This window comes from Oncorhynchus mykiss, chromosome 20, assembly GCF_057628025.1.
Source record: "Oncorhynchus mykiss isolate SJ-2025 chromosome 20, ASM5762802v1, whole genome shotgun sequence".
Classification (NCBI taxonomy): domain Eukaryota; kingdom Metazoa; phylum Chordata; class Actinopteri; order Salmoniformes; family Salmonidae; genus Oncorhynchus; species Oncorhynchus mykiss.
This window is the reverse complement of record NC_143041.1, coordinates 10,145,639-10,169,929: the sequence shown is the minus strand read 5'-3', so window position 1 is coordinate 10,169,929 and position 24,291 is coordinate 10,145,639. Positions and strand designations below refer to the sequence as shown.

The 24,291-nt window shown below is 44.8% G+C and overlaps 1 protein-coding gene across 1 annotated transcript in view; it reads right to left on the bottom strand.

Annotated features, from left to right (window-relative positions):
* Nucleotides 1–5,279: 5,279 nt before the first annotated feature.
* Nucleotides 5,280–24,291, bottom strand: part of shisa9a (shisa family member 9a) — a 48,166-nt gene continuing 29,154 nt past the window's right edge. Inside the window, exons 3-4 of the mRNA XM_036955544.2 lie at nucleotides 13,719–13,847; nucleotides 5,280–9,036 (exon numbers count right to left, since the gene is read on the bottom strand). Coding sequence (XP_036811439.2) covers nucleotides 7,814–9,036; nucleotides 13,719–13,847 — 1,352 coding nt within the window. The 3' untranslated portion in view covers nucleotides 5,280–7,813. The remainder of the gene's footprint in view (nucleotides 9,037–13,718; nucleotides 13,848–24,291) is intronic.

Here is a 24,291-nt window from a genome sequence, read left to right as displayed (position 1 = left end):
ATGAATGGCAAGAGGGAGAGAAATCCCTGTCTTCAGCGACATATTGCATAAACAGTTCAATGTTGTGTTATTTGGTGCATTGTTATGTTATTTACCTCACTGCTGTGTTATTTGGCTCGGTTGATCAGGAGGAGAAGGTAGCTTCTATGGTGGGATGAAACTCAGGTTTTATTTTTTCCTGATTGATTGGAAAACCCAGGATTGCCTCTACAGCTGTTATTTTATAGCGTCGTAGCGCTGGCAGCATGCTGTAATTAGTGCATTGGAAATCTGGCAGTCTCCTACCTGCAAAGGTGAGGACAGTATTTGTTTTCTCATGAATCGCCGGTTCATTTGAAGGTAAAAGCAATGTTTATGACCAAACAGTATGGTTTGACTGTAGCTGGCAGCAATCAGCAGTTTTAATTCCAAGGACACATTAACTGACTGGCATGGACTCAGCGAGCTTGAAGAGGAGAGGAAGAGAGGAGAGACAGGGATAGTGGGAGAACCTCTTGGGGGACGATTAGGACAGAAAAACAGGACGTTAAACAGAAAAAGAAACAGGCAGAATGCAATGTTTTCAGAAGTTATGTACTCATCTTTTTATTGCCACATAAGAAAGTTGAATATAGAACACTGATAGTAATCTGTAGATGACAAATGAACATTTTTCAACATCAAATGAATTGTTGAGAAAAAAGAAAAAAAGAAGAAACTCCAGTCAATCCATAAACTAAAAAAGACAAATTCATAGCAACACTATAGTAATATATTCTCGGACAAAACTTTGCTATATTTTAATTTTTTATTTTTATATATCTATTTATAATTTAACAGTAATACAGCTACCCCATATCTGAACCTCACAAATCATAGGTCAGGACTGGCAACAGTGGGGCAGCAATGTATTCTTATAGCTACTGTTCAAACAAGAGTATGGGATAGGCTCTATAATAAAATATGCTTGACTAATAATCACTCATACTATGCAGTGTTCAGTCCAATGTATAAATATACACATATGTACACTACCGTTCAAATGTTTGGGGTCACTTAGAAATGTGTTTGTTTTTGAAAGAGAAGCACATTTTTTGTCCATTAAAATAACATCAAATTGTTCAGAAATACAGTGTCGACATTGTTAATATTGTAAATTAGTATTGTAGCTGGAAATGGCAGATTTTTTATGGAATATCTACATGGGCGTACAGAGGCCCATTATCAGCAAACATCACTCCTGTGTTCCAATGGCACGTTGTGTTAGCTAACCCAAGTTTATCATTTTAAAAGGCTAATTGATCATTAGAAAACCATTTTGCAATTATGGTAGCACAGCTGAAAACTGCTGTTCTGAATAAAGAAGAAAGACTAGTTGAGACTAGTGGAGCTTCAGCATTTGTGGGTTCGATTACAAGCTCAAAATGTCCAGAAACAAATAACTTTCTTCTGAAACTCATCAGTCTATTCTTGTTCTGAGAAATGAGGGCTATTCCATGCGAGAAATTTCCAAGAAACTGAATATCTCGTACAACACTGTGTACTACTCCCTTCACAGAACAGCGCAAACTGGCCCTAACCAGAATAGAAAGAGGAGTGGGAGGTCCTGGTGCACAACTGAGCAAGAGGACAAGTACATTAGAGTGTCTAGTTTGAGAAACAGACACCTCACATGTCCCTAACTGGCAGTTTTATTAAATTGTACCCGCAAAACACCAGTCTCAACGTCAACAGTGAATAGGCGACTCCGGGATGCTGGCCTTCTAGTCAGAGTTCCTCTGTCCAGTGTCTGTGTTCATTTGCCCATCTTAATCTTTTATTTTTATTGGCCAGTCTGAGATATGTCTTTTATTTTGCAACTCTGCCTAGAAGGCCAGCATCCCGGAGTCACCTCTTCACTTTCAAAAACAAGGACATTTCCAAATGACCCCAAATCTTTGAGCAGTAGTGTATATAAATATCATAGAATGAGTTGAACATCAAAAACAGACTTTTATTGATTAATGCATGATTACAATTCAGATGATCTAATAAATGTAAGAATCTATTAAAGCATGTGGTTTCTATGAATTATATTTATATACTGTAGTTTATAGAAAGCACATTAATCATTCCATGGTAACTGTATCCATTGGCCCTTGATTGCAATAGAGTTCATACCCCAGAAATATCAAACACACAGATTGTATGGGTTTGATACCCTTCCATTGATTCTGATATCAGCTAATAACTTAATGAGATACCTCCTATTGGAACAAACCCCTTAATTAAATGTAAGAGAAACTGCAGATGTTGTTTGATATCTATCTTGATATCATGTGTATACAGTACAATATTTAGTTTAGACAGTTTTTGATAGAAGGCAGAATGACATCAAATCAACAGGTTGGCAGAGCAGACAAAAGCATGATTCAACATTCCATAGTTTCAACGACAGGGTGGAACTGGAATTAACTGGGATTTATTCAGCTCACCTCTTCTGGGTAACCAAACAGTGTAAAATGTGTTATAGAAATCAGACCTGCAGAAGTCCTTTAATATCAGCCCATTGTATGTATTCTTTTTTACTGCTTGATAAATACAGTTATGTTTCACTGTCATACAGAATGGTTTAACAATAATTGCTGACATCCCCACCTGGTTTGCTTATCTGGTTAGTACAGAACGGTGGTAAAGAGTTTATAATCTGATACACTTCCAATTTCTGTTCTGAGTATAAGCCTCCGTTATGTTTTAAGCTCGATGTAACCTGTGGAACATACTCAGTACAATCAAATCATACAAACATAACATTCACGGACAAATACATTTTTCAAAATACATTTGGTTGGGTAATCTGGTGACTATATTGCTCATTTTAATATTTTATAAGAATTTAGAGAACTTCCATTATTTTTCAGTGCTCACAACCCTGATACCTTTACTGATGCTGATTACTGTGGGAGTGTGTGTGTGTGTGTGTGTGTGTGTGTGTGTGTGTGTGTGTGCGTGCGTGCGTGCGTAGGTTGCAGATGTTTTCTGATTTTATATTATAAATGTCAATAATGGTAAGTAGTAATGGCAGGTATTTTAAGGTCAGGTTTAATCTCGTCTGGTTTGTTTATCTTATTGGTTGAAAAAGTCTTCAACCCCCCTCCTACACCGAGTTTCCAAGATTAGTTTTTATGTTGAGTTTCCAGGTGGAGTTTCTCCCTGTTACAGCAGGCAGCTGAAAGAACGCGAGAGTCTGATGTTGACGGTTTAGAGAGGTTTTTATTTTCTCCCTCTCTCTCTCTACAGATTCCCTTCAGTCACTTATTTTCTGAGATGATAGGCGCAAGATTGTAATTATATGTCATTATCTCAACTTCCTCACTTCAAAGTTGTAGGAGGAAAATCAAATGAAACCACCAAATTAAGTATGACAGAAAGAGAGAATAACGGTGTAGTGGCTTTAAACATCGTCCCAACATTCTAATGAGTCACTTCCTTTAGACACCTTTACAAGAATGGTTTCAACACGTTTTCAGGTTTCCAAGAAAATGAACAAAATCACATTTATTATCCACACAAAATATTTCCGGGTTCACACAGGTCCTCTTTGAGTGACAATCGGTACTGTACACTTTTCCCTCAATTGCTCCCTCAATCAGGGGTAGTTTATGTTAATTGGTCTCCCAATCAGGGGCAGTTTATGTTCAAGCTATAAAGAAATCCAGGGTGATTGTTGTTATTAACGAGCAACACCATACTACACAATACTAAATCATATTCAGCTAGGCAGTTAATACAAGACTTCAGCTGCATGCCTGGCAGCCCTGATTGTATCGACCACCCGACTCCTTCGATCAATTTGCTACCGTGAGGCAAGAGCAGAGCGGGGGAACGGGAGGGTCTGATTCCACTAATTAGGCCACTTGCACCATCCAGTCTTAATTTCGCTCCTTTCAGCCGAGCAGAAACAATTTTCTTTGGCAGCAGGTCAATCAGGAACTAGGCTGGGTAGGCTGGAGCTGGCTGGCTCGGCGATCTGCTAATTTCAGACACCTGGCTTTAGAGGGGAAGAAAGGATCAGATGTGATGAGGGGGAATTAGGCTCCATTCCAATATCCAGACTGGCACACTTAGAATGAGGGAATGCATTGGCATGGCCATGCATTCTAAATGGTGTGCCAGTGTGGAATGGTCTGCTAGGGACCGTCACTTTGTCGGAGTGGGCCGAATCAAGCCAGGTAAAACTATGGAAATGATAAAGCTATGATATCATAACATTACTATAAGGACAGTCATGAGAAGGCAATCATTGACAAAGTAGTAATATACTACACTAGTAATACTCCAGTTTCTCCTGCCCTCTCAGCGTCTCAGAGCTGTATGACTGCTACTTCAGAGTGAGTCCCGCTGACCAACTGTGCTCTGAATGCACTCCGAGTCTGCTGCTGGGAAGAACACAGTGTGAAGGATGACTCTTCTCTATTAAGTTATGCTGAGTGCAGAATGCTGCTCAGACAAAATATGTTCTGCTTGAGCTGCTTTGCCTCCCTGGTTTGCCTGCCTGCCTCTTCCTCTGCCTGTAACCCTACCTGCCCGCCTGCCTCCCTCCCTGCCTCTCTGCCTGCATCCCTACCTGCCTCTCTGCCTGCATCCCTACCTGCCTCTCTGCCTGCCTCCCTACCTGCCTTCCTGGTGCACTGCTCAGACAAAATATGTTTGAGTTCCTTTGCCTGCCTGGTTTGCCTCGCTCCCTGCCTGCCTCCCATCTGCCTTCCCGCTGCACTGAGAGCAGTGTGAACTTTAAGGTTGATGGTTTGGGGTTCATATTTCCAGATTTCCGCATAGCTGGATTAATTCAATTGAGTATTGTGATAATGCACATCCTGAAAACATTGATGTTATTTATCATGGCTTACACAGTGTAGCACATGGGGATGTGTGAGACTTACTCCTAATCCTGAAGTGTCTCTACATGCGCCAGCGAATAGCTAGCTTTTCACGTGGAGCTGACGTGTAAATCGCTTCTAAGAGGATGGTCAGGTGTGAGGAGGATGGTCAGCCAGGCAGAGGTCCTGAGTTTGCGCCAGGTATGGGCCAACTTGGGAGGAAGTGGTACTGGCTAAGCAAGCAGCGTGACATCCTTTACAGTGGTGCCTAATGACTCGGATGTACAGTTACGCTGGGGTCGCAGTTGAGTAAGTTTGGTGGTGAATGTAGCACATGGAGACGTGTGAAACTTACTCCTCAGCCTGAAGTGTCCCCACTTTCACCAGTGTATAGCTAGCTTTTCGAGTGGCGCTGACTGGTAAGACGCTTCAGGAGGGTGGTCACGTGTCCTAGCAAGGCAGAGTTTGCACTAGGAATTGTTTATTTTTTTTATTTAACTAGGCAAGTCAGTTAAGAACAAATTCTTATTTTACAATGACGGCCTACCCCGGCCAAACCCTCCCCTAACCCAGACGACACTGGGCCAATTGTGGGACTCCCGATCACAGCCAGTTGTGATACAGCCCGGGATCGAACCAGGGTCTGTAATGACACCTTTAGCACTGAGATGCAGTGCCTTAGACCTCTGCGCCACTCGGGAGGCAAAATGGTATGGGCCGAATCGGGAGGAAGTGGCACTCGATAAACAAGCAGTGTGACGTCCTTTACATGAGCAAAGAAAATAAAGAAAATAAACAAATGAGGGGTTTGTTTGCAATCAGAAACACATGGGGGATGTTTACAGTCAGAAACACATGGGGGATGTTTACAGTCAGAAACACATGGGGGATGTTTACAATCAGAAACACGTGGGGGATGTTTACAGTCAGAAACACATGGGGGATGTTTACAGTCAGAAACACATGGGGGATGTTTACAGTCAGAAACACATGGGGGATGTTTACAGTCAGAAACACATGGGGGATGTTTACAGTCAGAAACACATGGGGGATGTTTACAGTCAGAAGCACATGGGGGATGTTTACAGTCAGAAACACATGGGGGATGTTTACAGTCAGAAACACATGGGGGATGTTTACAATCAGAAACACATGGGGGATATTTACAATCAGAAACACATGGGGGATGTTTACAGTCAGAAACACATGGGGGATGTTTACAGTCAGAAACACATGGGGGATGTTTACAGTCAGAAACACATGGGGGATGTTTACAGTCAGAAACACATGGGGGATGTTTACAATCAGAAACACATGGGGGATGTTTACAGTCAGAAACACATGGGGGATGTTTACAGTCAGAAACACGTGGGGGATGTTTACAGTCAGAAACACATGGGGGATGTTTACAGTCAGAAACACATGGGGGATGTTTACAGTCAGAAACACATGGGGGATGTTTACAGTCAGAAACACATGGGAGATGTTTACAGTCAGAAACACGTGGGGGATGTTTACAATAAGAAACACATGGGATATGTGTACAACCAGAAACACATGGGGGATGTTTACAATCAGAAACACATGGGATATGTTTACAACCAGAAATACATGGGGGATGTTTACAATCAGAAGCACATGGGATATGTTTACAATCAGAAACACATGGGGGATGTTTACAATAAGTACATGAATGCAGTATGCTTTCTATAGGCTGAAATGGGACTATAAATTCAGCTTGTATAGATTTGACTGTTCGATTTGCTTGAAGAGGTTTTGTATTCTACTTTTAGACCATTATATATTTGGATGCCCTAGCAACAGTATTTTCCACAAACGCCAGAGTGAAGAGGTGGTCAAAGGTCAAGAGGACACAGTCATACAAAAATACAAACAGAAATACAAATGTTGGTACATTATATAAATCACAATACTGTGTCGCAATAATACAGGTGAGGGATATCTCTCAATCTGGTTTCATAGTTCTTATCAAGGGACTCGCCATACACTGTAGAACAGAACCGATTCAGAACCACTTTCTCTCTCTTTACCTTGTCTTTACCTGAAGGTTGCCTTTTCTCAGAGGGATAGAGAGAATGAAAGAGAGAGAAAAAGGGGAATATAAAAGCTTGCTGGTATCACTACAGATGGCCATGGTCTGTAGTCACATCTTTAAATATTGGATCACAGATTCTCTCTGATTCTATGTGTGAACAGCATTGGGACTGATGAGTCTTTCAGGAGTACAGTACTATCCTCTAGATGATGCTTCAGCCTCCTTGCCTTCGGGTCAGCTGTGATCAAGTACTCTACATCAAATATACAGGACAACAGCCTCCATTCTCTGTGTTGATGACCAAGAGACTTCTCAAGGCTACAAGCACAGAACAAAGCCCATAATGTTCGTAGCCATATCCCATAACCCTAAAACTGTGGCTGATTCAATGGCTTTGTAGGAGAGAGCCTCTTTAATGACTGTCTTTTCCTTTCCCCACAGTTTGTTATTTCCCTGCTCAATTTTTTTGCCCCAGCCATTGTGGTGTCCATAGATCTCATATTGCTTGTCAGATTTGGTAATGCAATCCATGGCAATCTCATGTTTCCTTTTGCTGTTGCTGGGTTCACGTTTCACTGTCATTGGTCGATAATGTTGTCATTACACAGGAGATATTATAACACACACAATGAATTTGATACTTCTGTTGGACGTTGCCATGGTTATACAATCCCGCCCACGTTGCCCTCTGACTGAGGATCTGTGTAGGATTGACTGACAGTCACATGTGCAGTTACACACTCATACTGGACGGCACACGCAAGCACACTGCCACACCACCAGGGTGCACTGTTCTGGCCCCCGCTCCCAGAAAGACACAAAACAACCTGGGCCTTACACACCACCATCTCTGTCCTCTCCCTCTTTGTCTACTGGGTGACTCTGCTTTGGGCAACCTTCGTCCCCTTCTCCCACTCTCTCACACAGTTACCTCCGTCTTACTGTTGGTCACAAAGTAAGGCTGAGTGGGCAGGAAGTGCTGACTGTGGCTCTGGGAGCGGGACTGACTGTGCAGCTTGTTGATCTGCTCCACCGTACACTGGGGCCTCTTGGAGCCGTAACCCTTCCTCCTGCCTACCGTCTCAGTCCCGTCCCAGCCCTTCAGACCCACCCCTCCCCCCATCCCCCTGGGGGCTGCGATGGTGTTGGAGCTGTAGGCCAGTGGGTGGTGTTGTTGCTCTTGATGTTGGTGGTGGTGTTGTTGTTGGTGGTGAGGCCCGGGAACCGTCCCGGTGTGGCGGTGAGGCCCCGGGAAAGTCCCTGTTCTAGTCATGCTGGACATAGTCATGGCTCCTGAACCTTTATTACTGACTCTGTCGCCGCCACAGCCACTGCTGCTGAGTCTTTGGGGCTTCTGTGCGTTCTGCTTGGGCGCGGCTGGCATGGTGGAGCCCTGGTGGGAGCTGGATAGAATGGGCAAGCTGCTGGGCATCTCTGTGATGTAGGTGGCCACGGGCTCTGGGCCCAGGGAGCCCAGGGGGCTGATGGGATTCATGGGATTGTGGGCTATGGGGATGTTGTGGGCCATGGGGATGTTGTGGGCCATGGGGTTGTTGTGGGCCATGGGGTTGTTGTGGGCCATGGGGTTGTTGTGGGCCATGGGGTTGTTGTGGGCCATGGGGTTGGTGTGAGCCATGGGGTTGTTGTGGGCCATGGGGTTGGTGTGAGCCATGGGGTTGTTGTGGGCCATGGGGTTGGTGTGAGCCATGGGGTTGTTGTGGGCCATGGGGTTGGTGTGAGCCATGGGGTTGTTGTGGGTCATGGGGTTGGTGTGAGCCATGGGGTTGTTGTGGGCCATGGGGTTGGTGTGAGCCATGGGGTTGTTGTGGGCCATGGGGTTGTTGTGGGCCATGGGGTTGTTGTGGGCCATGGGGTTGTTGTGGGCCATGGGGTTGTTGTGAGACATGGGGTTGTTGTGAGACATGGGCTTGATGTGGGCCGTGGGGTTGATGTGGGCCATGGGGTTGTTCATTGGATTGTGGGTCATGGTGGGGTTATTAATTGGGTTGTGGGAAATAGGGTTGTTGGTCATGGCGTTCATAGGTCGCATGGTGTTCATGTGTTGGAGGGGGAGGCCGCCTTCAGATGGCAGTTCCACCATCAGACGCCGCTTGTTGTAGAAGTCGCCGTTAGCCTTGGCCGCTGCATGGAGATAGAGGCAGATGCACATGTTTAAGATGTTTTGTAGTTCATAACACTACAGTAATACTGCCCTATAGCACCTTTAGTAGCCTATGCTCCCAAAAGTAATCTCTGGCTGTGCACTTACCTTTACCTTTAACTCTAGGTCTTTCCCCTACTGTAATACCGTACCAAAACAAACATGGAGCATTGTTCAGATCATAAGGAATCCACATACTTCAGCCATGCCGTTCAAGGTACATTCATCACATTCCAAACTTTATTACCAATGTTAGTTCCTTTATCGAGCACTGAGTCTGAAATAAAACATGTTTTCTACTTCACCCTGTTGGAGGAGAAACTTGCTCAGAAGGAATTATATTTCGCTCAAACTTTCCAACGGCCCAGGAATCACCCAAGACAGCCTCCAACCATCAAATTAACGCAGACCGCTTGGTTGAAACCCTATGATATAATACAGACACAGGCTACTACTTCTACACATGTAATGTAAATACCGTAAATGAGGAGAATTTAAATTGGACTCTGCTGATCAATTGATATGAGGACACTTCTAGGCAAGTGAACGTTGTCTAGGCTATAGCATTCTCTGCCTCATATGCTTCCTGTCTCCCGAGACCTGTGCCCTCCAGCTAGCCTACATCAATCAATTTTTTCACGTTAAATTGACCTCATTTATTTCTCTGTCGTTCATGTCGGCAATCTGTAATCGCTCTTATCACTGAGAAATGTGTCCTTTTTACTGGGTGATTCACATTCCCCGGTTCACTCATTAATCTTTAACCTTAGCTGTTGAGTAATGAGCATCCTAGTGTGACTCTTAGGTTAAGGTGGATGGCCTTTCGCTTTTCACATCCTTGAAGATAAAGTTAACATACTAGGGGAGTTTGACTTCCCGCTGCAACTATGCATCTAGTTTATCGCTCTGCTCTCCTTCCAGTGCAGGAAAACGAGCCAGGAGGGCATGGCGAGGCACTGTGAACGGTGAGCTCGCCTCCCGTCTGCCTGTCTGCCTGGCTGCAAGAAAACCGCCTGCCTGGCTGCAAGAAAACTCAGTCAGGCTACACATAAATCAATCTAGCAACAGTCAGCTCAACGGCACACACACATTCACAGGGAAACGTGATGAGAAACAGAATAACTACAGACAGACAGAGTAAGTTCCACCGTCACAAAAGGCCACAGACACACAAAAACAATTCAAATATGGATGCTTGGCGTCGGGACTGTAGGGACTAAATTATGTGTCAACTCCAATTAGGCTACAATAGTATCTGAGAAATGCCAGAGATAGCCTAACTGTTGGTCTCTATGGTATTGGGGTGGTGGAGTAGTGAGACACAAATGCATTTGCAATGCCATACATAGTAATTGGCCATTTGCTCCAGTGAAAGATAGAGATATCCAAACCGTCTTCAGGGTTACGTTTTGGGTACCCTTTTATTAGTCCGTCTCTCCATGTCTGGGTTTAAAATCCAATAGCGTGACCTTATAGATTCGCTTGGGGACAGTACAGATAGATATTGATTTGCAGAATTGTGGCTTATCAGCTCTCAGCCTAAGGATTCTGTAGCTTCCGTTGGGAATGTGACAGAAAGGCAATTAAAGAAAAAAGGGGAAAACAACACTGTGGTTTCAAACTAGAGTGTTTCTTTCCTTTAGGCCACTTGTGATGAGTGGAATAAGGGCAGAGCAATATGGAGGAGAGAAGAAAAAGTGCTCAGTTAAAGTTTCGCAATAACACAGCTCAAATGAAGACACCATTTATTGTCTGTCTCTGTGCCTCTCTCTTTCTCTCTCTCTTTCTGTCCCTCTCGGCTGCCCTCGTTATTGTGCGTCTCCACGTGCATATCATCGGTTCATGACTCCAGGTGATGGAGATGGTCTCTTGGGACTGTGCATCCATTCCTTTCTAAAGCAGATTAAAAAAGCTCCCGTGCCATCTCATTGGAGAGCGGCTCTAGAATGAGAAGCTATCAGTTAGGCTGTAGTCAAGGCTCTGAATACTGGGGGTGGGAGACCCTCTATTACAGACATTAAATCAGATAGAGTCCTGGGGAGCGGAAAGGTGAAGATGAGAAAAGGAGAATCAAATTGAGATTAGGCTTGGAGGTAGAGGGAGAGGAGCAGGGGAAAGAGGGGGGGAAAGGATGATGAGGGGGAGAAGGGAGAGGAGGGGGAGGAGGAGGGGGAGGAGGAGGAAGAAGGGGAGTAAAGAGGAGGAGGAGAAAGAAGCAAATATAGGTGTCTCTAAAAAAGTTGCTGGTATTGTGGACCTCCTCCAGTATGCAGATAGCCTCATGAATACCAAGCTACCAAGCTCACTTTATTAGTCAAACATCGGAGATATGGGCCATATCAGTCAACATTTCCCATTCTTAATTGTCTCAGATTGAATTGCTAATGGTTATATAAACTGTGTGGCATAAACAGAAAACAGAAAAACACTTCATCTTCTCTACTCCCTCTGAATGCCCCAGCATAATGGAGTGCCTTTGTGTGAACAATCACAACAATCTGTTCAAAATGAGTCAGGGACGGAATGGTAAAGTGATGGATTGGGAATTGCATTTCAAATTAAGAGCTTTACTCCTACATTTAACATCTCAATGAGATGTGGGTATTTTGCATTCCCGTGACGTTGTGTTTTCCAGAGGTAGTGACTATGATTATACAGTACTCAGAGCCAGATGGATCCTAGCATTTTGTTTCTGGGGGAGCTGCCTTTAGCATACCAAAGAAGAAGACTCAGCACGACTTCTACTCAAATAAATTGTTGTTCGCTTGGCTCGTATGTATTATGGTATTGAAATTGAAAAGTGGTTTAGGCTCTATTCAAATCAAATATGCCGTCAGTGAATGGAATGTACAGAATGTCAATCACCAAACAAGTTGATTCTGTTTGTGACTGTGAGACTTTTATATTAGACACCCACCGGTCTTTAACTCCAGCCAAAGTGGGCAATACACAGAAACCCTTTATGAGTGTCCAGTTGTGGCCAAACATTTTGAGAATGACACAGATATTAATTTCTACAAAGTCTGCTGCCTCAGTGTCTTTAGATATTTTTGTCAGATGTTAGTATGGAATACTTAAGTATAATTACAAGCATTTCATAAGTGTCAAAGGCTTTTATTGACAATTACATGAAGTTGATGCAAAGAGTCAACATTTGCAGTTTTGACCCTTCTTTTTCAAGACCTCTGCAATCCGCCCTGGCATGCTGTCAATTAACTCCTGGTCCACATTCTGACTGATGGCAGCACATTCTTGCATAATCCATGCTTGGATTTTGTCAGAATTTGTGTGTTTATGTTTGTCCACCCGCCTCTTGAGGATTGACCACAAGTCGTCAATGGGATTAAGGTCTGGGGAGTTTCCTGCCCATGGACCCAAAATATTGATGTTTTGTTCCCCGAGCCACTTAGTTATCACATTTGCCTTATGGCAAGGTGCTCCATCATGCTGGAAAAGGCATTGATCGTCACCAAACTGTTCCTGGATGGTTGGGAGAAGTTGCTCTCAGAGGATGTGTTGGTACCATTCTTTAGTCATGGCTGTGTTCTTAGGCAAAATTGTGAGTGAGCCCACTCCCTTGGCTGAGAAGCAACCCCACACATGAATGGTCTCAGGATGCTTTACTGTTGGCATGACACAGGACTGATGGTAGCGCTCACCTTGTCTTCTCCGGACAAGCTTTTTTCCGGATGCCCCAAACAATCGGAAAGGGGATTCATCACAGAAAATGACTTTACCCCAGCCCTCAGCAGTCCAATCCCTGTACCTTTTGCAGAATATCAGTCTGTCCCTGATGTTTTTCCTGGAGAGAAGTGGCTTCTTTGCTGCCCTTCTTGACACCAGGCCATCCTCCAAAAGTCTTCGCCTCACTGTGCATGCAGATGCACTCACACCTGCCTGCTGCCATTCCTGTGCAAGCTCTGTACTGGTGGTGCCCCGATCCCGCAGCTGAATCAACTTAAGGAGACGGTCCTGGCGCTTGCTGGACTTTCTTGGGCACCCTGAAGCCTTCTTCACAACAATTGAACTGCTCTCCTTGAAGTTCTTGATGATCCGATAAATGGTTGATTTAGGTGCAATCTTACTGGCAGCAATATCCTTGCCTGTGAAGTCCTTTTTGTGCAAAGCAATGATGACGGCACGTGTTTCATTACAGGTAGGCATGGTTGACATAGGAAGAACAATGATTCCAAGCACCACCCTCCTTTTGAAGCCTCCAGTCTGTTATTCGAACTCAATCAGCATGACAGAGTGATCTCCAGCCTTGTCCTCGTCAACACTCACACCTGTGTTAACATGATGTCAGCTGGTCCTTTTGTGGCAGGGCTGAAATGCGGTGGAAATGTTTTTTGGGGATTCAGTTCATTTACATGGCAAAGTGGGACTTGAATGAATTGTAATTCCTCTGATCACTCTTCATAACATTCTGGAGTACATGCAAATTGTCATCAAACAAACTGAGGCAGCAGACTTTGTGAAGATTATTCTCAAAACTTTTGGCCATGACTGTATGCATAATGGTATACACTACTTAGTCGCTGGGCCGTTCTGGCTCGAACAAGGTTTACTCGTCCTCGGCTTACTTACTTAGTCGAACCCAGGCCTCTACAGACACAGACAGCGTCAACAAAGCAGGACAAAGCAGATAGGAGCAGACACTCACCAACGAGCTTGAGCGAGGCATACTTGTTGAGTTCCTTCCCAGGTTGTTGCTGTTCATAGACATGAGCCAGCTGGCTCAGAGCAGGGTAGGGGTGTGGCTGGCCCACGGTGTTGTTAATCTGACCTCCCTCTGAAGAGACAAGACACAAAATGGAGTAATGTTAGAGGGCTTTGGTACCAACATAGTCTCATTACAATAAGTCAAGATAGTGACATTTAACCATTGTAGTTATATGTCAATGACACACAAATATTAGGTATGTCACTTGTGGGGTCATATAACACATCAATGAACAGCTGTTCTCACTTTACAATACACATGCCTTGTCCCGGTATCGGCCCACCATGGGCTGAAATAATGAACCATTGGTAATTTTGATGTTTTTGTTGGGTAAGTACATGACAGGTCTGGTAGTGTCTTTTTTCTCGTGATAATGACAGTAAAAAAAGAGCAAGCTCTCATTTAGAACCATCCTCCTACTGTAATGGAGATGAACGTTAATTGCCATCTTACTCAAGGTAAAGTGATACTTTATAAGAGACTACAGCCCTTGAAAGCCGGATTAAGAGAGGGAGCGGGAAAAGGAGTGGAGAGCGAGCGAGAGAGAGAGAGAACGAGAGTGTGAGAGAGAGAGAGAGTGAGAAAGAGCGTGAGCGAGAGAGAGAGAGAGAGCGAGAGAGAGCGTGAGAGAGAGCGTAAGAGGGAGAGAGAGGGAGAGAGAGCGAGAGAGAGAGAGAGAGCGCGAGAGAGAGAGCGTGAGAGAGAGAGAGAGTGAGAAAGAGCGTGAGCGAGAGAGCGAGCGAGAGAGAGAGCGTGAGAGAGAGCGTGAGAGGGAGAGAGAGCGAGAGAGAGAGCGCAGGAGAAGGAGTGGAAGAGAGAGAGAGATACAGTACATAGAGAGAGCAGAGCAAGAGGGAAAAAATAAAAGAAGGGGAGAGGGCCGATAGAGAGCAAATACAGACAGAAAGAGTGAATGAGACAGAGAGTAGAAAAGAAAGAGCTTTGTATGTCTGATCGGAGGATTTACCCAGTCCTCATATTAATATTCCCAACCGACTCCGAGTAGCTTCATCTAGCTTAAGTCTCAGAATCAAACAGAGAGCCCTAGAGAGAGCTAAACGCTGCGCCGCCCAAGAGAGAGGAGAGAGCGACAGGGGTCTTATTTACTTACGGCAGCGGCGACATCACCCTTTTGTCTCCCACCCGTGACATAGAGACAGACAGAGGAAGGGGAGCCATGTCAGCAACAAGCGCCTATTGATTCAGACAGTTGTTTCCCTCTGTTTCATCTCTTTGGGCTGTCAGAGTGGCGGAACAATCAAAGCACCTGTAACCTCCACGTCACACCTGTCAGACAGGCAGCTAAAGCTGTGACTAATTCATCATCTACCCTTGATGCAGTGTCTGTGACAGAGAGGGAAAGAGCGAGAGAAAGAGAGAGAGGGAGAGGGAGAGGGAGAGGGAGAGGGAGAGGGAGAGGGAGGGGGAGAGGGAGAGGGAGAGGGAGAGGGAGAGGGAGGGGGAGAAGGAGAGGGAGAGGGAGAGGGAGAGGGAGAGGGAGAGGGAGAGGGAGGGAGAGGGAGAGGGAGAGGGAGAGGGAGAGGGAGAGGGAGAGGGAGAATGACTGATTGCAGTCACACCGTAACTTCAAGCCCACTCACACACACTTCAGCAGAACCCCTCATAGTCAGAGGTTAAATCAGGATGAATGCTGTGAGAGTAGTAAACGCTTTTTATACCTCAATGTAAACAGCAATATTTTCAATTTCCACAGTGTACCACCGTATAGAATGGCTCAATGGTTGCTTCTGATCTGGCTCTAATCTACACACAACAGAGAACACAGGAGACTAACATTTACATTTTAGTCACATGAACGTACACACACACACACACACACACACACACACACACACACACACACACACACACACACAGTAAGTCTGTGACCTTGCAGTACCGTCCCGCCTCGACACACATGTAGTCAGTAAGCATCTCAATCTCATCCACTGTGTATCCAAACCCCCATCTGAGTGACAGATGTTAGCCTGTCCATCAGCATGACGAGTCGGCCCAGTTAGAAGGCTGAGTTCAAGAGTACAGTAACAGCACAACACATTCACATGGTCTATAGGTAGTAACAGCACGGCACATGATGCACTCTGCAGTATGAGAGCATTACTGTTTGTATCTGTACTCCTCTACTTGTGCCTCTGAGGTCTGGAGTATCGAATGACTCACCTTCACACTGTTTCTGAATTGCATGAATCGCGGCACGAATACAACAGTACTCTATCTGGACGTTTGCTCCATCTCCGCTGAAACAGTAGCAGTGCAGTAAGAACATGTACATGCTGAAGAAACTGACAGTTTAACAGCAGCCCAGTACATATGATCCATGTACATGGGAGTTATTTACATGCTTAGTGCTTGGCATGGCTTCATGTCGAGCTGCATGTGGAATTCTGTGTTTGTTTGGTTTGGTATTTAAGAGCTGTGTCATAATAAACCTCCTCTCCAGGATTCAGCTACTGATGGCTTTTATGTTCTCCTGTTCTCACGCTTTCACTTTGTCATGGCAACATGAAGTGTGTATGTGTGTGTGTGTGTGTGTGTGAGTGAGAGAGCTCTTTTCTGTCTTGTGTGCATCGCCCACACATACCAACAGGCTACAGTGTAGGCATACAGTAAATTGAGAAATCACGTAACTAAACTAAACAAGGAGAAGGAACTATACTATGGAACAAAGATACATGACACAAAGAATGCTAGAAAAAAGCTCAGGACTACTTTAAATTAAAAATGAATTCGGCTCCATCCTTCATTGAGGCAGATGGCTTGTTCATAACAAACCCTTTGATATTGCCAACCACTTCAATCACTGTTTTGTTGAAAAGATCAGCAAACGTAGGCATGACATGCAAACAACAAACGATGAGCCTTCATATTCACGCATAAAGACCAAATAATGAAAGGCAAACACTGTAGTTGTGAGTTCCACAATGTGGGTGTGGAAGAGGTGAGAAAATTGCTGTTATATATAAAAAATGTATATATATAAATACTTTTTTTACTTCACCTTTATTTAACCATGTAGGCCAGTTGAGAACAAGTTCTCATTTACAACTGCGACCTGGCCAAGATAAAGCAAAGCAGTGCGACACAAACAACAACACAGAGTTACACATGGAATAAACAAACATACAGTCAATAATACAGTAGAAAATTATATATACAGTGTGTGCTAATGAGGTAAGATAAGGGAGGTAAGGCAATAAATAGGCCATAGTGGCGAAATAATTACACTTTAGCAATTAAACACTGGAGTGATAAATGTGCAGAAGATGAATGTGCAAGTAGAGATACTGGGGTGCACAGAGGCAAAACAAATCAATAACTGTATGGGGAGGCACGACTCCAACACCCTCTTAAGATTGCAGACTACACAACCGTGGTAGGCCTGATCACCTATAGAGAGGAGGTCAGAGACCTGGCTGGGTGGTGCCAGAATAACAACCTATCCCTCAACGTAACCAAGACTAAGGAGATGATTGTGGACTACAGGAAAAGGAGGACCGAACATGCCCCCATTCTCATTAACGGGGCTGTAGTGGAGCAGGTTGAGAGCTTCAAGTTCCTTGGTGTCCACATCAACAACAAACTAGAATGGTCCAAAACACAGTCATGAAGAGGGCACGACAAAGCCTATTCCCCCTCAGAAAACTAAAAAGATTTGGCATGGGTCCTGAGATCCTCAAAAGGTTCTACAGCTGCAACATCGAGAGCATCCTGACCGGTTGCATCACTGCCTGGTACGACAATTGTTCGGCCTCCGACCGCACGGCACTTCAGAGGGTAGTGCTTACGAACATCACTGGGGCAAAGCTGCCTGCCATCCAGGACCTCTACGCCAGGCGGTGTCAGAGGAAGGCCCTAAAAATTGTCAAAGACCCCAGCCACCCCAGTCATAGACTGTTCTCTCTACTACCACATGGCAAGCGGTACCGGAGGGCCAAGTCTAAGACAAACAGGCTTCTCAACAGTTTTTACCCCCAAGCCATAAGACTCTTGAACAGGTCATCAAATGGCTACCCGGACTATTTGCATTGTGTGCCCCCCCCAACCCTTTTACGCTGCTGCTACTCTCTGTTCATCATATATGCATAGTCACTTTATCTATACATTCATGTACATACTACCTCAATTGGCCCGACCAACCAGTGCTCCGGCACATTGGCTAACCGGGCTATCTGCATTGTGTCCCGCCACCCACCACCCACCAAACCCTCTTTTACGCTACTGCTACTCTCTGTTCATCATATATACATAGTCACTTTAACCATATCTACATGTACATACTACCTCAATCAGCCTGACTAACCGGTGTCTGTATGTAGCCTCGCTACTTCTATAGCCTCACTACTGTTATTATTCATTGTCCTTTTACTGTTGTTTTATTTCTTTACTTACCTATTGTTCACCTAATACCTTTTTTGCACTATTGGTTAGAGCCTGGAAGTAAGCATTTCACTGTAAGGCTGTGTTCGGTTGTATCCTGTTGTATTTGGCGCACGTTACAAATAAACTTTGATTTGATTTGATTTGGGAGGTAGTTGGGTGGGCTATTTACAGATGGGCTATGTACAGGTGCAGTGATCTGTGAGCTACTCTGACAGCTGGTGCTTAAAGTTAGAGAGGGAGATATGAGTCTCCAGCTTCAGCGATTTTTGCAATTCGTTCGAGTCAATGGCAGCAGAGAACTGGAAGGAAAGGCGGCCAAAAGAGGAATTGTCTTTGGGGGTGACCAGTGAAATATACCTGATGGAGCGCATGTTGCGGGTGGGTGCTGCCATGGTGACCAGTGAGCTGAGACAAGGCAGGGCTTTACCAAGCAAAGACTTATAGATGACCTGGAGCCAGTGGGTTTGGCGATGAATATGAAGCAAAGGCCAGCCAACCAGAGCATACAGGTCGCAGTGGTGGGTTATATATGGGGCTTTGGTGACGAAACGGATGGCACTGTGATATACTGCCTCCAATTAACTGAGAAGAGTGTTGGAGGCTATTTTGTAAATGACATCACCGAAGTCGAGGATCGGTAGGATAGTCAGTTTTACGAGAGTATGTTTGGCAGCATGAGTGAAGGATTTTTTGTTGCGAAATAGGAAGCCGATTCTAGATTTAATTTTGGATTGGAGATGCTTAATGTGAGTCTGGAAGGAGAGTTTACAGTCTAACCAGACACATATTCTAAGTCAGAAGCGTCCAGAGTAGTGATGCTGGACGGGTGGGCAGGTGCGGGCAGTGATCAGTTGAAGAGCATGCATTTAGTTTTACTTGCATTTAAGAGCAGTTGGAGGCCACGGAAGGAGAGTTGTATGGCATTGAAGCTCGTATGTAGGTTAGTTAACATAGTTTCCAAAGAAGGGCCAGATGTATACAGAATGGTGTCGTCTGCGTAGAGGTGGTTCAGAGAATCACTAGCAGCAAGAGCAACATCATTGATGTATACAGAGAAAAGAGTCGGCCCGAGAATTGAACCCTGTGGCACCCCCATAGAGACTGCCAGAGGTCCGGACAACAGGCCCTCCAATTTGACACAATGAACTCTGACTGAGAAGTAGTTGGTGAACCAGGCGAGGCAGTCATTTGAGAAACCAAGGCTGTTGAGTCTGCCGATAAGAATGTGGTGATTGACAGAGTCTAAAGCCTTGGCCAGGTCGATGAATACAGCTGCACAGTATTGTCTCTTATTGATGGCAGTTATAATATTGTTTAGGACCTTGAGCGTGGCTGAGGTGCACCCATGACCAGCTACGGTGGGGTTCGAAATGGTCGGGGATCTGTTTGTTAACTTGGCTATTGAAGACCTTAGAAAGGCAGGGGTAGATAGATATAGGTCTGTAACAGTTTGGGTCTAGAGTGTCTCCCCCTTTGAAGAGAGGTTGAACAGGCTAGTAATAGGGGTTGCACCATTTTTGGCAGATCATTTTAGAAAGAGAAGGTCCAGATTGTCCAGCCGGGCTGATTTGTAGGGATCCAGATTTTGCAGCTCTTTCAGAACATCAGTTATCTGGATTTGGGTGAAGGAGAAATGGAGGAGGCTTGGGCAAGTTGCTCTGGGGGGTGCAGGGCTGTTGACCGGGGTAGGGGTAGCCAGGTGGAAAGCATGGCCAGCCTTAGAAAAATGCTTATTGAAATTCTCAATTATTGTGGATTTATTGGTGGTGAAAAAGTTTCCTAGCGTCAGTGCAGTGAGCAGCTGGGAGGAGGTGCTCTTATTCTCTATGGACTTGACAGTGTCCCAGAACCTTTTGGAGTTTGTGCTACAGGATGCATATTTCTGTTTGAAAAAGCTAGCCTTTGCTTTCCTAACTGCCTGTGTATATGGGTTCCTAACTTTGCATATCACGGGGGCTATTTGACGCTAATGCAGTATACCACAGGATGTTTTTGTGCTGGTCAAGGGCAGTCAGGTCTGGAGAGAAGCAAGGGCTATTTCTGTTCCTGGTTCTACGTTTTTTGAATGGGGCAAGCTTATTTAAGATGGTGAGGAAAGCACTTTTAAAGAATAACCAGGCATCCTCTACTGACAGAATGAGATCAATATCCTTCCAGGATACTCGAGCCAGGTCGATTAGAAAGGCTTGCTCGCTGAAGTGTTTTAGGGAGCATTTGACAATGATGAGGGTTGGTCGTGGGATGTACCTGGTAGATTGTAGGATGGCTGAGATGTTAAGCATGTACCAGTTTAGGTCACCTAACAGTACGAGCTCTGAAGATAGATGGGGCAATCAATTCACATATGTTGTCCAGGGCACAGCTGGGGGCAGAATTTTGTCTATAGCAAGCGGCAACGGTGAGAGACTTGTTTCTGGAAAGGTGGATTTTTAAAAGTAGAAGCTCAAATTGTTTGACCACAGATCTGGATAGTAAGACAGAACTCTGCAGGCTATCTCTGCAGTAGATTGCAACTCCACCCCCTTTGGCAGCTCTATCTTGTCGGAAAATTTGATAGTAAGGGATGGAAATGTCAGGGTTTTTGGTGGCCTTCCTAAGCCAGGATTCAGACACGGCTACGACATCCGGGTTGGCAGAGTGTGCTAAAGCAGTGAATAAAACAAACAAAGGGAGGACGCCTCTAATGTTAACATGCATGAAACCAAGGCTTTTCCGGTTACAGAAGTCAACAAATGAGAGCGCCTGGGGAATGGGAGTGGAGCTAGGCACTGCAGGGCCTGGATTAGCCTCTACATCACCAGAGGAACAGAGGAGGAGTAGGATAAGGGTACGGCTAAAGGCTATAAGAACTGGTCGCCTAGTACATTCGGAACAGAGAGTAAAAGGAGTAGGTTTCTGGGCGCGGTAGAATATATTCAAGGCACAATGTACAGGCAAAGGTATGGTAGGATGTGAATACAGTGGAGGTAAACCTAGGCATTGAGTGACAATGAGAGAGGTATTGTCTCTAGAGACACCATTTAAACCAGGTGAGGTCACCGCATGTGTGGGAGGTGGAACAAAAGGATTAGCTAAGGCATATTGAGCAGGGCTGGAGGCTCTACAGTGAAATAAGACAATAATCACTAACCAGAACAGCAATGGACAAGGCATATTGACATTAGGGAGAGGCATGCGTAGACGAGTGATCATGGGGTCTAGTGAGTAGCTAGGCGAGCTGGAGACACGGTGATTCAGACAGCTAGCGGGCCGGGGCTAGCAGGCTAGCAGAAGGGCCTTAGTGGGACGTTGTGACAGAAAAATCTGTTGTAGCCCCCTCCTGCGGTTACATCTGCAGACCAGTCGTGATGGATTGGCAGGGCTCCGTGTAGTAAAAGGGTCCAGTCCAATTGGCAAAATAGTTATTGTAGCCAAAGAAATTGGCTGATGGACCTCTTCAACTGACAGTCCGATATGCTCTAGACAGCTAGCGGGCTGCGGCTAGCAGGCTAGCAGTTGGGGGGATGTCACGACGGAGGAGCCTGTTGAAAACCCCCTCGGGTGGATTGCGTCGGTAGTCCAGTCGTGATGGATCGGTGGGGGCCCGTGTTGGCAGTAAAAGTGGTCCAAGCCAATCGGCAAAATAGGCATTGTAGCCCAAGGAGTGGCTGATGGACCTCTTCAGCTAGCCGGGAGATGGGTCTAGCATAGGCTAGCTCCAGGATAATGGGTGCTTGCTTTGGGACAGAGACGTTGGCCAGGAGTAGCCACTCGGATAGCAGCTAGCTAGATGCGATGATCCAGGTGAAAAGGTTCAGAGCTCACGGTAGGAATCCGGAGATGTGGAGAAAAATAACTAATGTATGCTCTGGATTGAATCGCGCTGTGCAGACTGGCAGGAGTTGTCCGGTTTAAAGGTTAGCTGATGACTGCTAGCAGTGGCTAGCTGACTACTAGCAAGTAGCTAGTTAGCTGGCTAGCTTCTGTTGGGTGTTCCGGTTCTAAAGTACAGAAAATAGCAGATCCATACCACATTGGGTGAGGCGGGTTGCAGGAGAATATGTTGAAGTTGAGGTTAAGAAATAAATAAAAAATATATATGAAATATATGCGAAGTAAAAGATATATACACGGGAGACGACAAGATGAAGACAAAGACGCCTGACTGCTGCACCATCTTGGATTCAGATAAATAAGGACAAGCCACCTGGTACCAACAACTGAACACAGAGGGTTTTCTTTCATTTCAATTTTTTACCCCTTTTTGATGATATCCAATTGGTAGTTACAGTCTCGTCCCATTGCTGCAACTTCCATACGGACTCGTGAGAGGCAAAGGTCGAGAGCCATGACCCTGCCAAGCCACACTGCGTCTTGACACACTGCTCGCTTAACTCAGAAGCCAGCCGCACCAATATGTCGGAGGAAACACTGTACTGCCGACCGAAGTCAGCATGCAACAGGAGTCACTAGAGTGCGATGGGACAAGGAGGACACAGTCAAGACAACGCAGTGACTTTGGGACAAGTCTCTGAATGTCCTTAAGTGCCCCAGCCAGAGCCCGGACTTGTACCCGATCGAACATCTCTGGAGAGACCTGAACATAGCTGTGCAGTGATGCTCCCCATCCAACCTGACAGAGCTTGAGAGGATCTGCAGAGAAGAATGGGAGAAACTCCCCAAATACAGGTGTGCAAAGCTTATAGCGTCATACCCAAGAAGACTCAACGCTGTAATCGCTGCCAAAGGTGCTTCAACAAAGTACTGAATAAAGGATCTGAATACTCATGTAAATGTGAGATTTCTTATTTTTTGTATTTTATTTTATTTTTGCAAAACAAATCTCTAATCCTGTTTTTGATTTGTCATTATGGGGTATTGTGTGTAGATTGATGAGGGGGGAATGCAAGTTAATCCAATCCAACAAAATGTGGAAAACGTCAAGGGGTCTGAATACTTTACAAATGCACTGTATATGTACACTAAAACTTGTCCTCTAAGCCGGTTTATCTGCTCTGAGAAGTGTGAGGTCAGTGTGAGCATGTGTGTGTTTTTGTATGTGGATTTATGTGTGTTTTCTCTATCTGTAAGAGTGTGAGTGTATGTATACTTTATGTGTGTGTGTTCGGCATTTCAGATGCCGTATCTTAATTTGAGCCAGTTTGATACAGCAGGTAAATAACCCTACAGCATCAGGAAATGTGAATTATAATGTGGATTATAAATCATTTACATATTTTGTAGGGGTTGATACACTTTTTGTCTTAGGAAAATCAAGTCCGACATTTTTAAGTGGAAATTACAAACTTTAGAAGCATTTTTAAACCTTGAATACACTACAAGTTTGGATTTTCTTCTGTGCAGGAAAATTCTCAGCAACAAAAGAGTGATCAAATTAAGATCCTACATCTGTATCCGTAAATGTGTGATTGTACAGATTGTGGTATTACTCTGTGTTCTATTTCTCACATAAAGGTGGCCGTACATTGTTTTTGCGCATTTGACGCTGAATCTGTAATTTACAGTAGCCTCCGTCTGATATTCTGTATGCAATCATTTGGAGTGTTGTTCAAGAGTGCACTTAACCGGACTATGCAGATACCTGTCTCTGCACTTATTCCAAGTGTACACTTATCCAGTAAGTGCCAACTGATCAGGAGTCTGCATAGGTGCTGTATAGCTTACATTCATAGGTTCTGCAGTAGTCATACTGTACGTTGGCGAAGACAATGTGTGAGATCCACAGTACGGTGCTGTACAATACATGGCTTGTTTTCTAAACATTGTGGTGCTCATTATCATCACCATATGTACATCTCTTCATCATCTGTCATTAGCAGGACAGGATGTATTCATGAATGAGAATACAGTTAAAGGAGACTCAGAGGGGAACAAGATACAGAACCTGACTGTGTTTTAAATTGCACCCTATTCACTATATAGTGCACAACTTTTGACCAAGGCCCATAGGGTCCTGTCTTCTTTGAAATGATTTTCATCTCTCAGATCGCCACACATGTTCAGTTTTAGCTAGTAATAAAAAATAATCCAGCTTTTGTGGAGTGGTAGGTAATGATGCTTCAAGGTTGACTTGTCGATGTGGTTAGATGGCCCCTGCTTCGAGCCCGGGTTG